The sequence below is a fragment of the Stenella coeruleoalba genome, assembly GCF_951394435.1.
Source record: "Stenella coeruleoalba genome assembly, chromosome: 8".
NCBI classification, from domain to species: domain Eukaryota; kingdom Metazoa; phylum Chordata; class Mammalia; order Artiodactyla; family Delphinidae; genus Stenella; species Stenella coeruleoalba.
The window spans coordinates 6,409,203-6,429,153 of NC_137154.1; the positions used below are offsets into that span (position 1 = coordinate 6,409,203).

Here is a 19,951-nt window from a genome sequence, read left to right on the forward strand (position 1 = left end):
CTGATTCCCCACCCCCTATGTAGAGCAGTCCTCCAGCCCATTTCAAGCACACATTTAATTCTCTCTGTAGCATTTACTCCTTCTAACATTTTCCTTGTCAGTTTCTGTCTCCTCCCTAGAATGCAGGCCAAGATCTGCCTGTCTTGTTCACTCTCAGAGTAGCTCTTGGCTACTACATAGCAGCACTCAGTAAATGCTGTTTTTTTTTAAAAGGCAGAAGGGCGCACCTGTTGGCCCAGGTTTGGGGCTGGTGCTCTGCAGCCCTGGGTTTCTGGCTACCCTAGCTCTACCTGCACTGCTTCTAGGTCGACATCCCAGTGGGTAACAGCAAGTTAACCACACTGAGAGACAAAACGTGCCAAGCAAGGCCTAGCACTGGTATCCAGGGGCCTGGGGCGTTCCTCATGAGTCAGGGTGGGTTCAGACTCAGACTGTACCCGGTTCAGTGTCCTTGTGGATGTGAGAATCCCCTCGGCATGATCTCTGACAGAGAGATGGTCCGGCACCCCGCCAGCTCAAGTATGTCCTATGACAGGGAGCCCACTACATTCTGCTGTGAGATGGCTCTAAAAGTTAGCAAGCTTTTCCTTAGCCCCCAAAGGACCTGCCCACAGTGCCTGCCCACACCAAACTGAAGCTCTGTCCTCAGGAAGGACAGTCTGCTCCCTTTTGCCAATGAAGATATTTGGAGACAGTGATGGTGCCCCATACAGTGTTCCCCACGCCTGGGCTGACAATCTGGGTCCCTTTACCCACTCCTGTGCAGTTTCTGACCCTTCCCCCTCCCGATTTCTCTTTTCTGGGTGTGGCTTAGCATGTCAGTCCAGACACTACTCCGAATGTGGTGGTCAGTCCAGGGCGCAGGGGTACAGACAGGGAGTGAACTGCACAGATCACAGAGGGAGAGTCCCCCCCTAAGGAGCACACCACCTGTCCACCGTGAAGCTGAAAGTCAGGTTGACTTTGACAGCCACGGTACGGTGTCTGCTCAGGGTAAGCTTGTCAGCTAAAACCCTAGATTGCATGCATCCCACTTATATCCAGCCAGGTTCTTCTGCCGATTCTGTGCTTCTGCCAGTGATATTTTCCCAGGGATTTTTTTTTTTTTTGGCTGCACCACACAGCATGTGGACTCTTAGTTCCCCTGCCAGGGATCAAACTGCACCCCCTGCATTGGAAGCTCGGAGTCTTAACCACAGGAAGGCTAGGGAAGTCCCTCCCAGTGATTTTTAAAGACAGTTGATACATTCACATGATGCAACATTCAAAAGGCATTTACAAGTTACAGTGAGATGCAGCTCCTTCTCGCTGACCACTGTCCTCAGTCATGCAGCTGCCTTCCTCCGAAGCACCTGCTGTTACCAGTTTCTTGTGTCTGCCGATTACTTTGTTTGCCTCAGTCCAGAGCTTGTGTTTATCTTTGTTAGTTTCATCGAGTCAGTTTTCATCCAGGACCCTAAAGGTTGGAGTCTTTTGCATTCGAGGTCTTTAGCCTACACAGCGGCCCTATTTCCCACAGTTGCACTGGCTGCGGTGTGATAAGCCTGCCTTTGTGCAAACAGACTCCATCATACCATGAATGCACGCCCAGCTCGCTGTCAAGTTCATGGGGAGGAGATGGAATCTGGAGCCCAGGGCACCTTTGCTGTGCTTACCAAGGCTAGGTTTCAGAACCTCTTGGGAAGGAACTTTGTTAGAAGGCTCTCCTAGAGATCGGGATTCAGTAGTGCCAGAGTGGGTCCTGGGCATCTCTTATTATTTTGAAACTTCAGTGGTGCCCATGATGTGCTCCCTGGATTGAAAGCCAATGCGTCAATGTCCTTGTTTTACAAGTACGGAAAGTGAGGCCCAAAGAGGGGAAGGCAGCTGCACGAGGTGACCACTGTGTCCTTCTCCAATCCAGAGTCCACATCATTTTGTCCCAGTGTGTAAGGGAGACTGACCCCATAGAGCAGAGGTCAAGAGGACCGAGGTCATGTTGCTTGTTCACAGCCACACGAAGCACAGACGCACGCACCCTCAACACACAGCCTCAGGCAGGTTCACCCAGGGGCACTGAACGCCCATGTGCCACACTCACACCTCCACGTGCATGGGTTTACAGGCCCACGTACATGCATGCACACCACACATACTCGGGCTCAAACACAAAGCCCGGGCTTTCTAACCTTGTGCTCTCTCTCCATCTAATAAAGGAGCACATTCCTTTTATCACCTTTTTCCAGGTAAACGGAGAGAAGATTTTTCAATCTCCTTTTATGATTTTTGCTGGGTTCCTGTTCCAGCTTTTCTGCTAGCCTTAGGCTTCCGTGGTTTCTTTGTGGTTCTCTTTAGGCATCTGGCCCTGCTTCTCCCTGTGTGCCACGTAGAGGGAAGGCTGGGCCTTCCCTGCCGGGTTCTCAGGCTCTTATCTTGCTTTCAGTTCGTAACCTTGCATGTGTTCAATCTTTTTAGCCACTCGGCTTTTTATCTTGTCTCTGAGGATTACGCTGTGCTCTCCCAAGGGAAGGGACTGTTACTTCACCCTGCTCTGTTCCCCACTCCCCGACCCCCCACCCCACAGCTGCTGGTCTGGTGCCAGGCTGCTGATGGATGCTCAGTTAATGGAGAAGAAAGGAAGGAGTCCATGCCCAATGGTGATTCTTACGCCATTTTCCACGGAGCTCATCAGCTTGCCTCCGCCTGTCCCATGTCTGCAGAAGTTGTTCTCGCTACTTTCAACATTGTTTTCTCCCTGAAAATCACTCCCACTGCTCCCACCCCTTCCCCTTGGATCCTTGGAAGCACTGAAATCTGCTTTCTTAAGTCAATCTTTTCCCTTTGGCTAGCTTCCTGCCTTTTCTTTGAAGTGGGAGTGGGGGTGGGTGCTTTTCCCAAGCATATCATCCCCCTTGAAACATCAGCAGGTCGGGACGTCCCTGGCGGTCCAGTGGTTAAGACTCCACGCTTCCACTGCAGGGGCCACGGGTTCGTCCCCTGGTCGGGGAACTAAGATCCTGCATGCTGCATGGCACAGCCAAGAAAAAGAGAAACATGAGCAGGTTCACCCATAAGCGCTCAAGATTGGAGCTTCCTTAAAGACCATGTCTCATGCAACCCCTCCTCCGTGACCGTGACGGGCAGCTCACCACTTCCTGAGGAGCTGTTTCACCTTGAACACAAGGTGCCAGTTTTGGTTGTGGTTGCCAGTTTTTCTGCCACTGAGCTAAGAATCAAGTCTGCTCAGAGCTCCCCTGAGAGGCTTTTGATGCCTGTCCTGGCAGCCACGGGGCAAATCTGCACCCTCTCTTCCTTGTGGCCTCCCAGCCAGACTGGAAAGGTCCGTGTCCTGCTTAGCGGGAGGGCACACAGGCTTTGGGGGCGGACTCAGCTGCGTCCAGAGCTGCGTTTCTCCGTTTGCTGGCCAGGGAGCTTTAGGCATGCGCTGCAACTTCATCTGTTTCCTCATCTGTAAAATGAGGTTCCTGATACCTACCTTGTTGGGTCCTCAAGAGAAAAGAATAAAGTAGCAGAGTTAAGACCTTAACATCATGCCCTCTACATAACAGACACTATTACTAGTAGTTATTATCATTAGTATCATCAAGTTTACTATTTGACAGACCCTGTGTTAGTGTATGGAGAGCCCTATATTTCATGTAGTGTATACATGAGATATAGGGCAGTCTCTGCTTAGGGTGTCATTGGAGGGAAAACACATTCAGATTGAAAGTGAGGAACAAATAAGGCAGCAAATAGGCGAGTCTGAAGATAACGGGTGCTGAGATGTTTGGTGCTGCCAGGAGGTGCCCTGTGTGGTCAGGACAGAGGGAGCTCAGCCCGGCCAGGACCCATCTCACCGTCTCCCTGAGATCGGCTTTTCCCCATGCTAAGGGTACTCAAATCTCCATCCAGCCCGGAGAACTTCCCTGCACTCCATCCAGACCTACATGTTCAACTCCACCTCTGAATAGCACACGCCCACCTTGCCCTAAACCCACCATCTCCCACCCAACTCTCCTCCAGGGATGTTCCAGCATTGGCCGGTTCACCCAGCAGACGGCCAGTCCCCATCCTCGACTCTTTCTCCTTCGACCCAGTTTTCTAACCAGCCACCTACACCTCGATTCTGCCTCTTAAATAGGACTCAAGTCTCCATTTTCCTCCACCTCCTCTTCTACCCTTATCTTAGTCTATGTCTTCATCACATCTTTTCTAAATTGCTGCCACACCCTTCGAACTCCTCCGGTTTTCATTTTTCATTCTTATTTCCTCCAACATGTTGTAGCAAGGTGATCTTTCTAAATTCTCTCATCTCAGGGACTTCCCTGATGGCACAGTGGTTAGGACTCTGCGCTCCCAATGCAGGGGGCCCGGGTTTGAACCCTGGTCAGGGAACTAGATCCCACAAGCATGCCGCAACTAAGAGTTTGCATGCCACAACTAAGGAGCCCGCCTGCCGCAACTAAGGAGCTGGCAAGCCATAACTAAGGAGCCCTCGAGCCACAGCTAAAGGAGCTGCCTGCTGCAACTAAGACCCGGCACAACCTAAATAAATAAAAAATAAACAAATTCTGTCATCTCATTTTTCTGCCTAAAATCCTTTATTGGCTCCCACTGATCTCACGATAAATTACACAGTCCTTGCTCTGGCTCAGCGTAGTAACAATAATATCTACAAGGCTCCTCAGTGCTCTGGCCACTTCCTTTCTCTTCTGCCCCATCACTCACCATTGCTTTCAGCCCCACTAAAGCACGTGTGAGTCTCAGAATAGGCCAGACTCTGTCTAATCTCTAGTTTTGCTATTTCCCGCACCAGAACACCTGTCATGTCGGTCATCGTTTCCTTTGAGACATCTTCTTGTACACCCCTTCCCAGGCTGGCTTAGCTGCCCCTCCTGTGTGCTCCCAAGCAAACTTTCATGCTCTGTGGCAATTGTCTATTTGTCTGTCTCCCCTGCGAGGCTCAGAGTTTCCTTATAGGTATAGGTAAAGACCCAGCCCTAGATTCATCCGTGTGTCATCATACCTAGGACAGGAACTGGCCCACGGTAGGAACTTAATACATGTAGGACAGATGGAGGGTTGGCAAGTTGGGATCTGAGCAGGGCCTTGAGAGATGGCCTGGAGTCCGATGACCTGGGTTAGAAATCTGGCTCCTTCTTGGCCACTCTGAGTGTGTCAGACAAGTGACTTTCCCCCTTGCTCATTCCTTTATCTGGCCTTTGAGCGTTTGCCTTGTGCCAGAGTGATGGGGGCTGGGGACACAGCAATGAGGCAGCCTGAGTCCCTGCCCTCCCTGAAGCTCTCCTTCTAACATGGTACAGACATTTTTTGCAGGTGACAGTGGATGTCCCGACTGAAGAAAGGACCGAGGTAGAGACTAACAGTGGGGTTTGGGGCAGAGCAGTTGGGAAGACCTCTCTGAGGAGGTGATGTGCAGGCTACATCCTAAAGGAAAAGGGGACACTCAGCAGGCCAGGGAGAGCGTATAAGGTGGAGAGAGGAGGAGGGATCTGATTACTGTAAGTTCAGGTGTGGCCCGAGGGTGGTGAGCACTGGGGGGGTGGGGGGGGGGGCGAAGCTACTTAAAGTGAAATTAGAGAGGTGGGGTGGGGAGACCGCGCTGGCTGAAGGACCGTGGGGTTGGGCAGCTGTATTCAAAGGCATTAGGAAGCCACTCACTGAAGGCCTCTAGCAAGGGAGTGAGGCACTTGCGAGGCAGAATGGACAGGAGTTGCCAAGATGACAGAGGCTGGCTCATTGGTTTCTGGCTTGAGTAATAGGAGGGATGCTGGTGCTACTTACTAAGACTGGGGAGGAGCAAGGGACATGGAGAGTTCTGTATTGGCCATATGAGGTTCGAGATGGCTGGGTGTATTCAAGTCAAGTAAATGGTTAGAAATGAGAGTTGAGAATTGGGAGGCGAGGCTCTCTGACCTTTGGCATCCTCCTTGGTAAAAAGGAAATATCAGGGCTTCCCTGGTGGCGCAGTGGTTGGGAGTCCGCCTGCCGATGCAGGGGACGCGGGTTCGTTCCCCGGTCCGGGAGGATCCCACGTGCCGCGGAGCAGCTGGTCCCGTGAGCCACGGCCGCTGAGCCTGTGCGTCTGGAACCTGTGCTCCACAGCGGGAGAGGCCACAGCAGTGAGAGTCCTGCGTACCGCAAAAAAAAAAAAAAAAAAAAAAAAAAGGAAATATCAGCTGAATCAATTTCCTAGGGCTGCTCTAAGAATTCAGTGAAGTAAACCACGGGAAGCACTCAGCAGCAGCCTGGCTAAAAGAAAATGTCCGTAGTGACCGTGACAGGGCGATTTCTGCCCTTAGTCCTTGGACACAGCAGTGGGTGATGAAAGTACAGTAGCTGAACACATTGATCTGAAATCTGTGGTACAGAATTCCAAGTAATGAAGGGAAAACTCCTCACTCCCTAAGTGTGGGCTGTGCTTGGTAACTTCCTTCTGAAGAGCACAGTTTGGAAAGAGGGTGACACCTGACTAGTCAAATGATCAAGGTTAACATCATCGGGGATATCGCGCCGATGGCATGTACCCTTGGTATGGCATGCTGAAAAATCCCAGTCGAGGGGCATCCTACAAAATGCCTGACCAGGACTCCTCCAAACTGTCAAGGTCACCCCAAATAGGGAAAGTCTGAGAGAATGTCATAGCCCCAAGTACTAGACGTAGTGTGGCATCCTGGATGGGATTCTGGAATTGAGAAAAGACATTAGGGAAAAACTAAGGAATCTGAGTCAAATGTGGACTTTAGTTAATCATCATCATTAGTTATGATAGATGTACATGCCAATGGAACACATACACAATAGAGGAAACTGGGTGAGGGGTACATAGCAACTCTTGATTCTATCTTTGCAAGATTCTATCTTAGACTTTTCTGTAAGTCTAAAACTATTCTAAAATAAAAGGTTATTTATATATCTATTTATATGGGCCACGCCAGGCGGCTCGTGGGATCCTAGTTCCCCGACCAGGGATTGAACCCAGGCCCTCAGCAGTGAAACCGCGGAGTCCTAACCAGTGGACCTCCCGGGAGTTCTCCAAGAGTTTATTTAAATAAAAAATAAAACCTGGGGGCTTCCCTGGCAGCGCAGTGGTTAAGTATCCGCCTGCCAATGCAGGGGACACGGGTTCGAGCCCTGGTCTGGGAAGATTCCACATGCCACGGAGCAACTAAGCCCGTGTGCACCACAACTACTGAAGCCCGCGCTCTACAGCCCATGAACCACAACTACTGAGCCCGCATGCCACAAGTACTGAAGCCCGCGCGCTCTAGAGCCTGTGCTCCGCAACAAGACAAGCCACCGCAATGAGAAGCCCGTGCACCACAACGAAGAGTAGCCCCCGCTCGCAGCAACTAGAGAAAGCCCACGCGCAGCAACGAAGACCTAACACAGCCAAAAATAAATAAATAAATAAACAAATAGATAGATGAATTTATTTAAAAAATAAAACCAGTCCGGAGTTGGTGTGCAGATCAGATAGTGGCTCCTCTACCTTCTGCACCAAAATGCCACCCTTTTGCCTTTAAAGAACATTTCTGTTCTGGCGGCCCCGTGGGCGGCTGTGCTCTGGCCTGGCCCCTGGGAGTCGTCTTGGGGCGCATCTTCCACCAGAGCTGCCTCGCCTTTGGAATCCTGGAAACCATTCCTGAACAACCCTCTACCTCCTCTTTGCTCAGAGTAAGAGTCTATGTTGCTGCTCCACGCCTAAGAGAAAACTCAGGCGTCCTTTGGGGCTGAGGCCTTGAAGGGTCTGAGTAGCAACTGTGGATGAGGAGTCCCATCCGTTCCAGCAGCGCAAAGGCTTTTCATTCATTCTGTCAGCAAGCATGTATTTGTTCACCTATGATGAGCCAGGTGGTATCCTGGGTGCCAAGGATAGAGTAGGAAAAAAATATAAAGTTCCTGTTTTCTTGGAGCTTACATTCTGGTGGGGAGAGACAAGTAATTAAATGCCAAGGAGTGAGAAGTGCTAATAAGAAAAACGAAAGGGTGAGAGAAAAGGGAGGTGCTGTTCTAGAGAGGCTGAACAGGGTAGGCCTCTCTGAGGTGGCATTTAAGCGGAGACCAGAGTGAGGGAGCAAGTCGTACGGATCCAGGGGCAGGAGCAGGATGGGCAGGGGCGGGATGGCTCGTGCAAAGGCCCTGAGGCGGTATGTGCACCGTGTGTCTGAGGAATGCAGAGGAGGCCAGTGGGTGAGGGGTAGAGTGAGAAGAGATCAGATAAGCAGCCCCAGGCAGGTCAGATCAGGTAGGCCCTGGAGGTTGTGAGGAGGTCTTTGGATTATATTCCTAGTGGGGTGGGAAGCCATTGGACAGTTTGGATCAGTAATTTAACGCGATCTAATTAACATTTTAAAAGGCTTTCTCTGGCCATTGTGTGGAGAATAGGCTACGGGAAGAGTAGATGGAAGCAGAGGTAATTAGGAGGCTATTATGACATCCAGACAAGAGAGGAGAGCAGCAGTGAAAGAGGCCAGGAGCTGCAGGGCTCTGGGTCTGTCTTCAAGGGAAGGCCTATAGGATTTGCCGGGGGAGGGGGGGGGGACTGGATGCTGGGTGTAAGAGAGGGGAGTCGAGGACGATTTTAAAGATTCCGGCCTCAGCAACTACAGAGTCGGGAAGTCTGAACACAGGGAGTGTCTCCCACCCTGGGGCTGGGTGAGGGGAGAGGGGAGGCCAGAGGTCGGGAAGATGAGGAGGACACAAGGGAGGCCCAGAAAGAGCAGCCAGAGAAGAGGCGGGGAGGGGTAGGGGCCGGGGGTGGGGCGGGGAGAGCAGAGCGCCGTCTACAGGCAGAGCGAGGAGTGATCACGTGCATCAGATGCTCCTAGTCAGTCAGACAAGAAAACTGAGCCTTGGACCTGGCAACCCACGTCATCAGTGACCTTGGCAAAGGAACTCCTAACTCCTGATGGGGAAGTGAGGAACGAGCCCGAGGAGTGGGAGGACCGGAGACAGGGAACCCGAACAGCCCCTGTTGCCGAAATATCGGCTTCCCTGTGCACCAAGGCTGAACAGAAGTACGGAGACAGGGATTTTGGAGGAAGAGAAAGATGGCTTTATTTTCTGCCAGGCAGAAGGGAAGACACAGCAGGCTAGTGCCTCAAGAATTGTGCCCTCCCTCCTTGGGAATCAGGGAAGATTTTATATGTGGGGCTTGCAGTCCGGGGTATAAGATAAGGATCAAAGTAGTGAAGGTCTTGCATTCTTCTTTTCCTTTGCATTATTTCAAAGCAGTCACAGATGGCATCAGGCCGCCTGGTAACTGGGGTCTGGCAGTCTGGTAACTGTGTCCGTTTGCCTCTGGTTTATCAGCCAGTGATCCTGTTTCTGAAATGCAGAAATGATAGGGGGCGATTTGTTACCAGGGGCGTACAGAATGTGAGTGCTGGGGTGGTAATAAGGTTAGGGAGTGAGAGGCACGGGATGTAAGTCACGTAAGAGTTAGGGGTGATAGGTGCCGAATGTAAATTACGTAGTGTCAGGGAGGTTAGCTTTATAAAGTACAAATCTATTTAACTACCAATTAGTGACAGTTAAAGTAAACCAAGGAGTGATTAACTCTTTCAGGCCAGGTTTTGTTTCTTCTCTAGCCTGTTTGCTGTTCCCTTTGTTTTCCCTGCTCTCAGAAGAAAGAAAACTCTCACTTCTATTTACATTGCAACACCCCCTTTTGAAGACTTTCGTTGTAAGGGGAGCAGAGACGTGGTGTGGCAGCCAGAGGGGATTTAGAACCAGGGAGCTATTACCGCGCGTCTGCACGTGGACGTGAACCACCTGGTGGAGTGGGGGAACCGATGATGCAGGAGAGGGGGCGCAGCAGGAGGAAGCCCTGGAGAAGGTGGGAGGGACCCTGGGCCAGGGCAGGGGCAGGGGAGGGTGCTGGTCTCCACGGGCAGGAGGCCGAGGCTGGAGTCAGGTCGGCAGGGAGTTCACGCCGCCTCCTCACGCCTCCTCACGCTCGTCTCTCCGTCGTCTGCTTCCCCTCTCGGTTCTGAGCTGGGACCTGAGTCCACCTGTCCCACGCCCGTCCCGCTCGGGCCCCCCACCAGCGCCCAGGTCCCCAGGCCCCTGCCCTGCCGGAGCCTCCGTGGGCGCCTTGGCTCTGTACCCCGTCTAGCCCACCTCAGCCTCGCTCTCTCCTGGCATTTCCTCTCACTGGCCGGCTTGTACCCCTCATCCGGGAAGTAACGCGTGCAGACTGCGTTTCTGGGACAACTTCCGGTATCTGACTAGACTCTGACCCTTGGAAGATGGGCACTGGTTCCATTTTCCAGGCCCAGAGAGCCTGGGTGGCCGCACTGCTGGGTCCCAGAGCCTCCCTCTGTTAGGTGACCTGGCCACAGGACTTGGGGAGCCAGTGACAGCCTGCCCCACCTGGCCGTCCGCTCCTCTGGGGCTGTGTCCTGCAGGTGGTGGCGGTGGCGGGGGGGGGGGGGGACACGCAAGCTCCCACTTCTGGGCACTGGCGTGCAGGCCTCTGTCCCGGGAGCGCGTGAAGAGCCAGGCTTCCAGGAAGCAGGAGCTCTGACCGTCACCTCTCAGGTTAAGGGCGGACAGGAAGGCGAGCCTGATGATGGACCCCAGCTCACTCCCTCCACCTGGGCCTCAGACTTCACCAACTTTCTGAAACCGTGGCAGGACGTCAGCCTAGCAGCGGGAGAGAAGCGGAGTTCTAATCTCCAGTCGGAAGAGTGGAAGCTGCCGACGATGTGTCATTGCCTTGGGAGGTGGGATCTGGGGACGGCAGGTGCCAGAGAAAAATGGGGTTTCGGAGTGGGAACGGTGTTGACGTCTGTTCCTGACCTCGGCTTGCCTCATGCTGGGCAACACACCTTCACACCTCTGTTTCTATCACCAAGCAAACAGGAAACTGCTTCTTTCCAGCCAGTTCCCAGTTGATTTTTTTTCCTTTTTGGCTGCACCGCGCGGCTTGCGGGATCCCAGTTCCCTGACCAGGGATCGAACCCAGGGCCCCCGTGTGGGAGTGCAGAGTCCTAACCACTGGACCTCCAGGGAAGTCCCCCCAGTTGATTTTGAGTGAAGTGGCCGCGGCGTGAAGTGGGGACGAGGCTGGACAGATCTTGTGTCACAATGAGAGGCGCAGAAGCCTAAGGCTTGCTCGTTGGTAAGAAATCACCAGTTTATTGAATGAAAAATCCAACATCCTCTTAGTCCCTCCCACCCCGCCCCTCCCTCCGGCTGAGTGAGCAGCACAGCCCCAGGGACGCTCTGGACAGCAGGGCTGAGCCGGGGGAAGGGCTGGAGGAGTTTGGGGGAGGTATGGAGAATGAGAAAAACGCTTTTCAAAATGAAGTTCTGTGCAAAAACTTCTAGAAGGGGTGAGAGGGCCACGGCAAAGCTCCGGAGGCGCTGACGGGCTGGGAGGGCTGCAGCTGGAGCTCCACCCACGCGCTCCGCGTCTCCCCGAGAAGGCCAAGGCCGATGGTGCGGGCTGAGGGGCTCAGGCCCCCTGAGGCCGTGGAGAGAGGGAGGCTTGGCTAGGAGGACGGGGCCTGTCCAGGCCAGGGCTCCAGGTGAGGAGGGGAAGACAGACCGGCGAAAGGAAACGGATGGACACGGGGAGCAGGGAGCCGCAGGGACCGGGGCCACAGACGACACGTTGGATGGGGCTGCCTCCCATCTCTCCGGGTGCAGAGTTGCAGGCAGAGGCGGAGGTGTGCTGGGGGTGTGGGGGAGGAGGCTGGGGACGAGAGCCATCAACAGGGGGAGACCCAAGGACAGGGACCAGCGCCCAGGTGAGTCACACGGAACCACCGAGAGACTGGCTGGGCGGACAACCAAAGAACCGCTCAGGGACACGCGCGGCACCTACAGGGGACCTGGGCGCGGTGAACCCTTGCACGGGCGAGACCACGGAGCCCTCTCCACCCCAGAAACCCACGCGTGGCCTCAGAAATGCTGTCCTGGGATGAGGGGGTGGGAGGGTTCGTGCCCCGTCAGCCCACAGCAGTGGGAAGTGGCCTTGGCTCTGGGCCCCACTAGAGGGGGTCCGGCTGAGTGGCATCTGGCAGCTGAGCTTTAGAAAACGAGATCCTGGGGGAGATGGGGGAGGCTGGAGCCCCTGCTGTGGGCCAGGACCCTGGGTTTCCTGTTTCCGGGAAGGGAACTGGTGCCACGTGGAGAAAGAGGTTGGAAGTCAGGCGAAGGAAGGCCCGGAGGACTCAGTTCCAGGGACCAGGGTTGGCCGCCAAAAGGCAAAATCAACATGCCTTGGGCCTGGAACGGAGGGAGAGGAGGAAAAGGAGAGAGGGAGGGCGGGGGCTGCCCACGGATGGGACCCAGCATGGTGGGGTGTGGGGGTGGGGAGCAGCGTCCCCGGTGGCAGTGGCCTTCAGGACCGGGCCAGGGAGATGCAGGCCCCGGGGCCAGGAAAGGGGACGCTGGGCCTGGGCCTGCTGGCCTCCCCCTGCCTGCAGGCGGTGAGGCTGGTGGCAGTGCCAGGAGGGAGAGTAGCCAGGAGACGGTGCCCTCAGGTGGCCTTGCTGCCACTGAACAGTCCCACTGGAAAGTGCTTGACGTGGGTGGGCCACTGGGCTGCCAGCTGGAAGAACTTGATGTCACTCCACTCGACTCCATCGATAGACACTGGGGGTGACAGGGGAGGCGAGGGGGTGACCGGGGCTGCTAAGGCCGTCTTCCCAGGGTCGCTGGGGAGGGCCGCGGCCCCCCTGCCCCCTCCCCCCTCCCCCGCCCACACCTCTCAGCATCGTCTGCTGCTGTGCCCCCTCCCCCCTCCCCCGCCCACACCTCTCAGCATCGTCTGCTGCTGCTTGGCAGAGCAGATGAGGCGGCTGATGCCTTCGATGACCTGGCTCTTAGAATCCACCTCCTTTTCTCGAGGCTTCTTGCTCAGGAAGATGGTGGGAACTGGAAAGCAAGCAGGAACCGCCTTGTCACAGCCCCTGAAAAGCGGCCACCACTCTCCCCCGTCCACTGCCCTCTCCCCCCAAGGGCAGGGAGGTGAACGGCAGACAGCCCACTCCTCTCCCCTGCTCCCTGGCTCCGGGCTACGTATCAGGGTCTGCGAGCTCCTGCTCTCCCTGGGCCTCGATATATTCACTGAATAACGAGGACCCAGGGCCAGACGGTCTCCGAGTCCCTTCCAGCTCGAACGTTCCGGCAGCCTGTGGGGCAGGGGCTCTGCTGCCCTGTCGGGTGCCTCCTTCCCACCAGCTCATGCGCCTGCGCGGGGAGGCCCTGCGGCAGGGTTTGCGTGAGCTCCGCCCCGGGACGCCCTAGGCAGGTCTCTGGGTGCCCGGACGGCTCCTGGCTGTGGGTCTGGCATGGCCCTGGCCGCCCTCCGGGGGAGCTCTTCCAGAGAGGCATGAACGGAAAAGCCCAGCCGCTTTGGATGCGCCCAGAGGAGGAAGGCGGGGCCCGGCAGTGAAGGAAGCCCCTTCCTGACGGCTGGGGGGCTGCGAGCGCCCCAGAGTCACCCTGCCGGCTTCTGCAGGCACAGAGCCAGCTGTGTGGCTTCCCGACGGGGACCGACAGCAGCGAGTGACGTCCCCACGGTGGCCTGGCCGTGGCGGTTCTTGCCTCATTTTCCCAGTGCACGGGACCCGCTCCCCCGCCACTGCTGGTGCTGAAGCCACCCTCTCCTCTGGGCTGGGCTCCGTTCCCCTGGATTCTTAACAACAGCCATGCCCTTTGCTCAGAAGGCTTGGGTGGCCTCCAGGGTTGGGTGCAAGTGCTCCGCTCCGTGGGGCTGTGGCAGGGGGACATGTCCTCCCCTGTCACACCGTCCATCCCGGAGGGCGGTGGCCAGAAAGCCTCCCTTCTTTATGGCAGCAAAAACTGCCTCAGCCCCTCAGGTGCCGATGCTCTGCAGGCAGGGACCAGTGACCCCCTGGGGAGCGAGGTCTCCTCTGTGACAGAAGGAACGGCCTCGTCCCACAAGGTGAGGCGGGACCCCCGCGGGACCCCAGGCTGGATCACATGATACGTGTGCTGCCTTTGTCCTCGTCCACAGTCTCCCAGAAGCACGTCCTGTCCCAGCCCCCGAGACAGACGGGGAGGCCTGGTGGCCCTGATGGCCTGTGGCCTCACATGTCACTTACCTTTCTTGTTCTTCTCTTTGGTGACCACGGTCATTGCCATGGTGCCGGAAAGCTGGGCCTCCCCACCGTGGGGCAGGCGGGAAACCTGCACCGAGCGGAAGACGCTCTTGAGGGTGTTCTTGGAGCTGGCGTCCCTCTTGTCACCTTCCCTCCTCCGCTCCCCAGGGTGGCCCAGCCAGTAGTCCACCTGGAGGCCAATCACGTCCCCATATGGGCTGCTGGGGCTCCTGGAGAAGGGGCGACGCCGGAGAGCGGGCTCAGTTCCTGACCACAGGGCAGACGGGGTGGAGAGGACCCCGCCAGGCTCTGGGAGGGGCCGGGGGAGGCGCCCGCTAAGTGGCTCCGGGTTCCCTCCAGCCTCACAGCACTGGCTGGTGTGGGAGTGGAGAATCAGGCTGATCTGAGGACACAGCCATGAGAGGGTGAAGACCCGAGTCCGCACGAGGGAACCGAATAAAAAGTCACACGGGAACGAGGCAACGAAGGGAGAAAGTGTGTGCATGCACACGTGCGCCCACATACACAAGGACACACACACACATGCACACCCCTCATGAGCAGAGCCGGGGCAGAACCCCACCAAGCGTGGGGGAGATTAAGTGGGGCAGAGGAGGGAGCACCGTGGCGGCTCCGGAGCGGCCCCGGGGGCAGTTGGCGGAGGCCGGCCTGTGGCTTCCTCCCGTCTCTGGCGCTTCTAGCTCAGGGATAATTTTAGCTCCAAGGGGAAAAAAAGCTGATGTTTTCTTGAAAGGAGGCGCCAGACACAATAGGCTACAAAAGTCATCTGACGTCTTTCTTTCTGCCTGGATTCAGTGGTTCCATTAAAAACCCAGCTTAAACTGGATGGGAAAGGAGGTCGGGGCAAGGCTGGCCCCCAGGCCCCCAGGAAGCCTGGACCGTGAGGTCACAATGTGACCTGTGGTGGGATTTCCTCCTTTTCATGCACTTCGGCAAGTCAGCGGCAGACCCTCGATGGGAAGCGAAGGGGGAAGACAGGGCAAGGGAGGGTGAGGGCTGGGGTCTGGGCTCCGCCCTGAGAACACTTCGTATTCTGTCACTGGGGGTTCTGGAAAAGCCACTGGCCAGGGCCTACCCTCTCTGCTCCATAGGGACCATCACCAGAAGACCAGGAAGGTGAGGGTAGAAGAAAGGGAACGGGGAGGAAGAAGGAGCAGGGGCTCCTTTCAGCCCTTTCCCACCTCGAAGGCTGTTCCCTGAGCCCCGCTGTGGGACTGCCCTCCCGCCCACCCCCGCTCTGCTCAGCTCCCGGAGGCCTCCCTGCCCGCCTGGTCTAAACTTTGGATATTTGACATCCTAAAGAAATTCCCGTCCCCCTCACAGCCACCCCTCCCTGACTGTTCACAGCACTCTCTCTGTGGCTTTGGTGCTGCTGGGGCCCAGGAGCCTGGGCTCTGGAACAGGGTCCTGCCTGTGTCACTGGCCGCGGCAGCCTTTCAGTGATGGATGGACTGAGTGCCTGGAAGGAGCCGCACCCCCACGGGCCAGGCACTAATGCGCGCTCTCGCTTCCGCCTCACAGCAAGACCGACGGGGCTATTTCACCTTTACTTTCACTGTGTTGAAATGAGGCTTAGTAACTCGCCCAAGCGACAAAGATTCTTTGCTTGACCAAACTTTAGTCAGGCTCCTGCACCTCTTCCCGGGCCCACCTGTGCACTTCCTTGGAAAATCCAGTTCTTGCAAGAAGCCCCCGGCCCGCATTTCTGGTCACCCTGGATCTCTGATTAGGCTCCGCACCCTCCACCTTCCCTCAGGAGTGTCGCCAGCAAGGCTCCTGTCAGGTCCGTTTAGCCGGAATCACACCCCTCCTCACTCCCGACGTTCCTCCTGGTGATTTTCCATCCGCTGCCCCCACGCTGCTCCTGGACTGCAAACCCAGCTGCTCAAGGGTTTGGAGTCAGGTCCCGTCCCTCTCTCACTGCAAAATCCCATCGAGGTGGTCCCGACACCTACGGTGACTGTTCCCAACGTGGAGAAAGTCTCTCTTGCTTTAACAGGTGTCACTGAGTGATCTGTTCTTTAACACAAGCTAACACGGTGGACGTAACACAAACCGTGACTCAAATCCGGGTGTGTGTGACGCCCACGCCCACACTCCCTCTACCACACTGGGCAGTCCTACAACGAGACACATGCACAGCACTTTACAGGCTGCCAAGGGCCTCTCTGCCCTTTGTCTCACTCGACCTTATACCTGTGAGGCAGACAGGACAGACGGGAGCCTGCATTTGCAGAGCTGTGTGATGACCTGCTTGGCCAGCGACCTAGCTCCACTGCTCTCGTTCCCTCCCCCCGCCACCTTCCAAGCTCAGTGTCACCGTCCTACACGCTGTGGCAGCAGGGAAATCAGTCGGGCTGCTGCCCCGATGGAAGGACGTGGCAGGAAAGACAGGAACCGGTGACAGGCTTACCCCACGACGGCCAGGGCGCTGCTCATGGACGGGGAGGAAGGAGGGGTGGCCATGGCGTCTCGGCTCAGGCCTGAGCTGGAGGGCGGCGACGTGGAGGGCACGGTAAGGCTGACCACGGGTGAGTCATCACCATCGCCTGCCAGCGGGACAGACAGACACAGTTGGGCAGGGGAAGCCGTCCCGACCCTCTGGTGCCAGGAAGTCGAGGCGCCCCCGTCTCGGCTGCAGCCTGCTCCCCACTCCGCCCCGGCCACTGCCTCGCTCCGAGGCTCGAGCTCTGCCTTGGCCTGGGACCCCCTGAGTCTTCGCCTTCTGGCCTGTTTGAATAGGAAGGAGACGGCAAGGCACCACCCTCACCCTGTAGAGGCCAAGGGGCCCCAGGCTCACCTGTAGTGGAAGGAGAGTCTTCGACCAGACCCACCTTCACCACCTGGGAGGGAGAAGAGATGCCGCATTAGATCCTCCTACCAGAGCTGGACGTGCTCTGATCAGCTGGAACCAGCGGCCGCCACCGCACACTGTTGGCTCGTAGGCTTTAAGACTCTTTGCCGATCCCGAGCAGACCAGATAGTTAAAGAGATGTGAAAAAGCCCAGCTGCAAACAATGAGTCAGGGGCACAGGAGACCTGCAGCTCTTCTCTGGGGATGCAGGCAAGGCCACCTGGAGGGTGGGAAGCACTTTTGTGTCCTGATTTCATTTCTTCTAAGACCACTTGGGCAGGAGGCTGTCGTCTCATGTCAGAGAGAGGGGAGGACCGGGAGAAAGCCTCGGCAGACAGGAGCGGGGTGCGGCGGGGGCTTGGGGGGGCGCGTGTGCTGCACCAGGCCCAGCGAACAGCTGGAACACGCTGACACGCTGGGAGCAGGCCCCTCCTTTCCAGACTTCCTGGAATCTGGAGGAACACCAATGAGGAGGGGGTCCCCAGTACCGCCGCTCCCTCCCCGCAAGGCAGTGGTGTCCATTTCAGCTCCCCAGAGAATTTTAAATTCCTCTGAGAGAATTCTGGGAAGGACAGAAGGGGGCCCTCCCGTGGCCAGCAAAGGGCACATCTAGAGACAGACCATGAAGGTCAGGGCTGGGGCCTGAGGTGACAGGTGAATCCCAGCACCCTGCAGAGGCACAGCAGGGCGGGGAGGTCATGGAAGCTGGGCCCCGGGGACGGTAGGGAGCAGGGGTCACACACGGATCAGAGCACAATGCTGCCCTTCGCTGAAATTTGTTCCCGATCCTCTACACATCCTGATTTTAATTCCCAGAAAGTAACACATCGATACCCTGAACTTCTGGACACGACTCCTCTCCCCTCACTCCTCTGGCATTGCACAAGGCTGCCAGCTCCTTTGTTTGTTTGAATTTTTAATTTTTTCTATCCCTCTGTCTTGCTGCGAGGCTGGAGTAGGCAGTGACCCCCAGCTCCATGAAGACCCCACAGCGCCACAAAGATGTGGGTCAGACTGCCAGCCTCGGCTACGGGCCACGGTCCCGGGCCTGCGGCGGGGCTGTGGGAGCAGCCCCAGTGGCTAATGGGGACTGACTGGACCAGGCAGACAGGAGGCTTTACGGAGGATCTCCCCAGGATCAGGCCTCTCCCAAGATCTCTCGAGATGCCCAGGGTCTGGGACGAACAGAGAACAGGGACAGTGGGAGCTGGGCCCCTCCCCCGCACATGCCCCATCTCCCCTAGAAGCTGGGAGGATCCTCGGGGAGACTGTAGGAAAAGATACCAGCTGGTCTGGAAGAGAAACTCAATCGTCTTGCAAATGGAAATCAGAGTTCCCAGCCACGCGTCTGTGTCGTGCTTTGGCCCCGGCAGGGCGTTGGCTCTGTCCCCTCTGCGCTCCCTCTCTCGGTCGGTCTCTGCCTTGTGGCCTAGGCCTTTGTGCAGCAAAGGCCGGTACCACCTGACACCAAAGACACCCAAGAGGTTTTCCTTTTATGTTCAAGATCCGCTCGTGTAGAGACTCTGCCTTGACTAAGCAGGAGGAGGAAAGAGCCTCTTCCGCTTGGTGTCCACACGACTCTGAAGGCTACCGACTCCTCGGACTTCTACGAGTATCATCTATCGTTATCCGCGAGGCAGCTTTCTGTTCCCTGGAGCCTGTAGAACCAATGCCCTGGACATCACTCCCTAGGCCACGGCGCCAAGTTCAGCGCCTGGTGTAATAAACATGAGATAGCCGTGGTGAGCTGGGGACGGCCCCTGATCGGGAAAGGACACTGCAAGGAACAGCTCGGTGCCTGTCCCAGCCTGGGGCTCCCTCACCTCGGCACTGCTGACGCTCGGGGCTGGATCACTCTCTGTCGGGGGCCTGTCCTGTGCCCTGCAGGATGGTTAGCACGTCCCTGGGCTCCACCCATGAGATGCCGGTACCACCCCCATCCCCAGCTGTGACAGCCAAACTTGTCTCCAGACCAGACACTGCCAGATGTCCCCTGGGGGCAAAATCGCCTCCGGATGGGAACCGCTGTCTAGATGAGTCGTGTGTGTGTGTGTGTGTGTGTGTGTGTGTGTGTGTGTGTGTGCGCGTGCATGCGCACGTGTGCACGTGCAGGACAGGAAGGCCAGGAGAAGGGGTGGGTGGGGTACGTAGAACAGGGGAGTTGTACTCACGCCAATGAAGGGGATAAACTTCTGATACGAGTCTTCATCAGGGCTGTTGGGAGAGATAGGAAAGCTTTACAGTTGGGGGGTGAGACTTCGTGGAGAGATGGGGACACAAGCTTTCCATGTTTTACTGTGGCTTTAAGGGAGTCCAGACACTACACAGCATCTTCCCACGGCGCCTCAGGATGGCGCGAGGAGCCACCAAATGGAGGCAGAAGCTCCGATTCTGCACACTCTACCACTGCTCCCGGGTCTGTACTGAGGGGCGCCCACACGGGTGGGGAGGCCCAGGCAAGGAAGGGAACGCCTTGGGGGGAGGCAGCAAAAAACACTCTCATATCCTCTTGAGTTCTTACCAAGGGAAATGGGGTGGGGAGAAGGAAAGTATGAAAAAGCAAAGGAGACCTAAGATTTATCTAGCCCACCCAACCTGTTTTTAAGAAACCCCTCGGTCAACTTACAACTTGTGCCTGCAGGTCAGCATGGCTTCCGCCACAGGCAGCTGGTGCGTCACGCCCGCGCCGCTGACGTACTGCATCACCCGCCCAACCACGTCCAGGTGCTCTGCAGAGAAGTCAAGAGACAAACGCCGACATTTCAGCAAGTGAGCCCGAAAACCCTCTCCGAGAGCCCCCTTCCTGCGTCCCACCAGAAGACCCCAGGAGTTGAGGCAGAGAAAGGGCTCTGAAGACCCACTGGCTTGAATCTAACGAATCATGGAGCAAAGAGCCGTCCTCCCATCCGATCTGCGTGCTGTCCTCCCCAGCCTGCCCCTCCCAGGCTTGGCTCGCCCCCGCCTCCGTCTCTGCTTGCAGCAACCTTGGAAC

The 19,951-nt window shown here is 56.5% G+C and overlaps 1 protein-coding gene across 2 annotated transcripts in view; it reads right to left on the reverse strand.

The window, feature by feature from the left end:
• Nucleotides 1-11,110: 11,110 nt before the first annotated feature.
• Nucleotides 11,111-19,951, reverse strand: part of PACS1 (phosphofurin acidic cluster sorting protein 1) — a 140,120-nt gene continuing 131,279 nt past the window's right edge. For both annotated transcript variants that reach the window (XM_079930524.1, XM_079930525.1), the window contains exons 18-24: nucleotides 19,586-19,688; nucleotides 19,131-19,173; nucleotides 16,906-16,948; nucleotides 16,519-16,654; nucleotides 14,088-14,314; nucleotides 12,775-12,894; nucleotides 11,111-12,612 (exon numbers count right to left, since the gene is read on the reverse strand). In XM_079930524.1, the coding sequence (XP_079786650.1) occupies nucleotides 12,497-12,612; nucleotides 12,775-12,894; nucleotides 14,088-14,314; nucleotides 16,519-16,654; nucleotides 16,906-16,948; nucleotides 19,131-19,173; nucleotides 19,586-19,688 (788 nt within the window). In that variant the 3' untranslated portion in view covers nucleotides 11,111-12,496. The remainder of the gene's footprint in view (nucleotides 12,613-12,774; nucleotides 12,895-14,087; nucleotides 14,315-16,518; nucleotides 16,655-16,905; nucleotides 16,949-19,130; nucleotides 19,174-19,585; nucleotides 19,689-19,951) is intronic.